The sequence below is a fragment of the Dromiciops gliroides genome, chromosome 3 (genome assembly GCF_019393635.1).
Source record: "Dromiciops gliroides isolate mDroGli1 chromosome 3, mDroGli1.pri, whole genome shotgun sequence".
Classification (NCBI taxonomy): domain Eukaryota; kingdom Metazoa; phylum Chordata; class Mammalia; order Microbiotheria; family Microbiotheriidae; genus Dromiciops; species Dromiciops gliroides.
Genome location: NC_057863.1, coordinates 661,124,438 through 661,125,899, shown reverse-complemented (window position 1 = coordinate 661,125,899; position 1,462 = coordinate 661,124,438). Strand labels below are relative to the sequence as shown.

The following is a 1,462-nucleotide window of genomic DNA, read 5'->3' as shown; positions in this document are numbered from 1 at the left end:
CATAGTAAGTGCTTAATAAAGTCTATTTATCCATTGGAATCCCTCCTGGCATGGCGTCCTGGATCCTGGCATCCAGGGGCTTCACTGCTGGCCTGCCTACCAGGCTATTATTGCTGGGTGCCCAAGCCCCCAGGTCCGGGCTTCACATCCTACACCTAGAACCAAGAAGGATGACCCCCAACCCTCAGCCCCAACCCCTGTTTCTCATGGCCATGTGGCCTGTAAGGGTGTGAGATGGCTCTTGGGACCTCCTCTCCTGGGCTCTGGTGTCACTCACTGAGAGTGAGGGAGTCCTTAGACTGTGTCCCCTAGACATGGATGCAGGAAGAGGGTCACACTGAGGTGATTTTAGCGATGCAGACACATCTCTGCAGTCAACGGAAAGAGGCTGCTACCAAGCCCAAAGGGTGAGGAGGGCCACAGTGTCAAGGAGGGGGCCTCTGGAAGCATGTCCCCATTTTAGTCCACAAGCATTAATTAAGCACCCACTCTTCTAGGTACTTGCCGGGCACTTTGGATCCAAGGAAGGGCAAAAGACAGCCCCAAGACCTCAAAGAGCTCCCCATCAGCTTGCAGGTGCTCAGTGGAAGCTCTTGCTTGATCCTCCCCGCCCCACTAAGCCCGCAGCATGTCACAGGCTGAATTTGACTGAGCTGCTGAAGAAGTAAAAAACCTGAAGTCCAAACCAGATGATCAGGAGATGCTGTTCATCTATAGCCACTACAAACAAGCCACAGTCGGAGATGTAAATACAGATCGTCCGGGTATGATGGACTTCAAAGGCAAGGCTAAGTGGGATGCCTGGAACGCTTTGAAAGGGAAATCCAAAGAAGATTCCATGAAAGCTTATGTTGCAAAAGTTGAACAACTAAAAAGAAAATACGGAATATAAAAGAAGCTCGATTCAGACATCAGCCATGCACTTGGAAGCTAAACTAAAATAATGCTTTGCTTTCCTAATCCTGTGGTCAAAGTCAAACCAGTGTAAATAATGTGAAGCAGTAAGAGTTGGCATGGCTACTCAAGGCCCATCAGGTTACACAGCTGTCTAGCTGTTGAATAAGAGAATGAAGCAGTTGCTGATCTTGGCTCAGTACCTTTCTTTTATCTGTAAATCAATAAAGTGCATTTGTTACTTAAAAAAAAAAAGAGCTCCCCATCTAAGTGGGGAGACAGCATGCGAATAACTATAGAACAGTCCTGTGTATCAGTTGGAGAGAATCGGGGAGAAATGAGCTAGAATGAAGAGGGATTGGAAAAAGCTTTCTGTGCAAGGCAGAGGTAGAAGGAAGTGGCAGCAGAGAGGGAGGGCCTTCCTGGCATAGGGCATGGCCTGGGAAAATGCCCAGAGTCCATAGATGGGGAACGTTGTTCCTGGAACAGCCAGGAGGCCGGTGTCACAGTGTCACTGCATGGAAGAGGGATATAAGGTATGAGAAGAATGCAAAAGTGCGAGGGGACA

The 1,462-nt window shown here is 48.8% G+C and overlaps 1 protein-coding gene across 1 annotated transcript; it reads left to right on the top strand.

Annotated features, from left to right (window-relative positions):
• The first annotated feature begins 584 nt into the window (after window positions 1-584).
• LOC122750384 (acyl-CoA-binding protein) lies at window positions 585-1,151 on the top strand. The gene has a single exon (XM_043997104.1). The coding sequence runs from the start codon at window positions 701-703 to the stop codon at window positions 890-892; it is 192 nt and encodes a 63-aa protein (XP_043853039.1). The 5' UTR covers window positions 585-700; the 3' UTR covers window positions 893-1,151.
• Window positions 1,152-1,462: the final 311 nt, after the last annotated feature.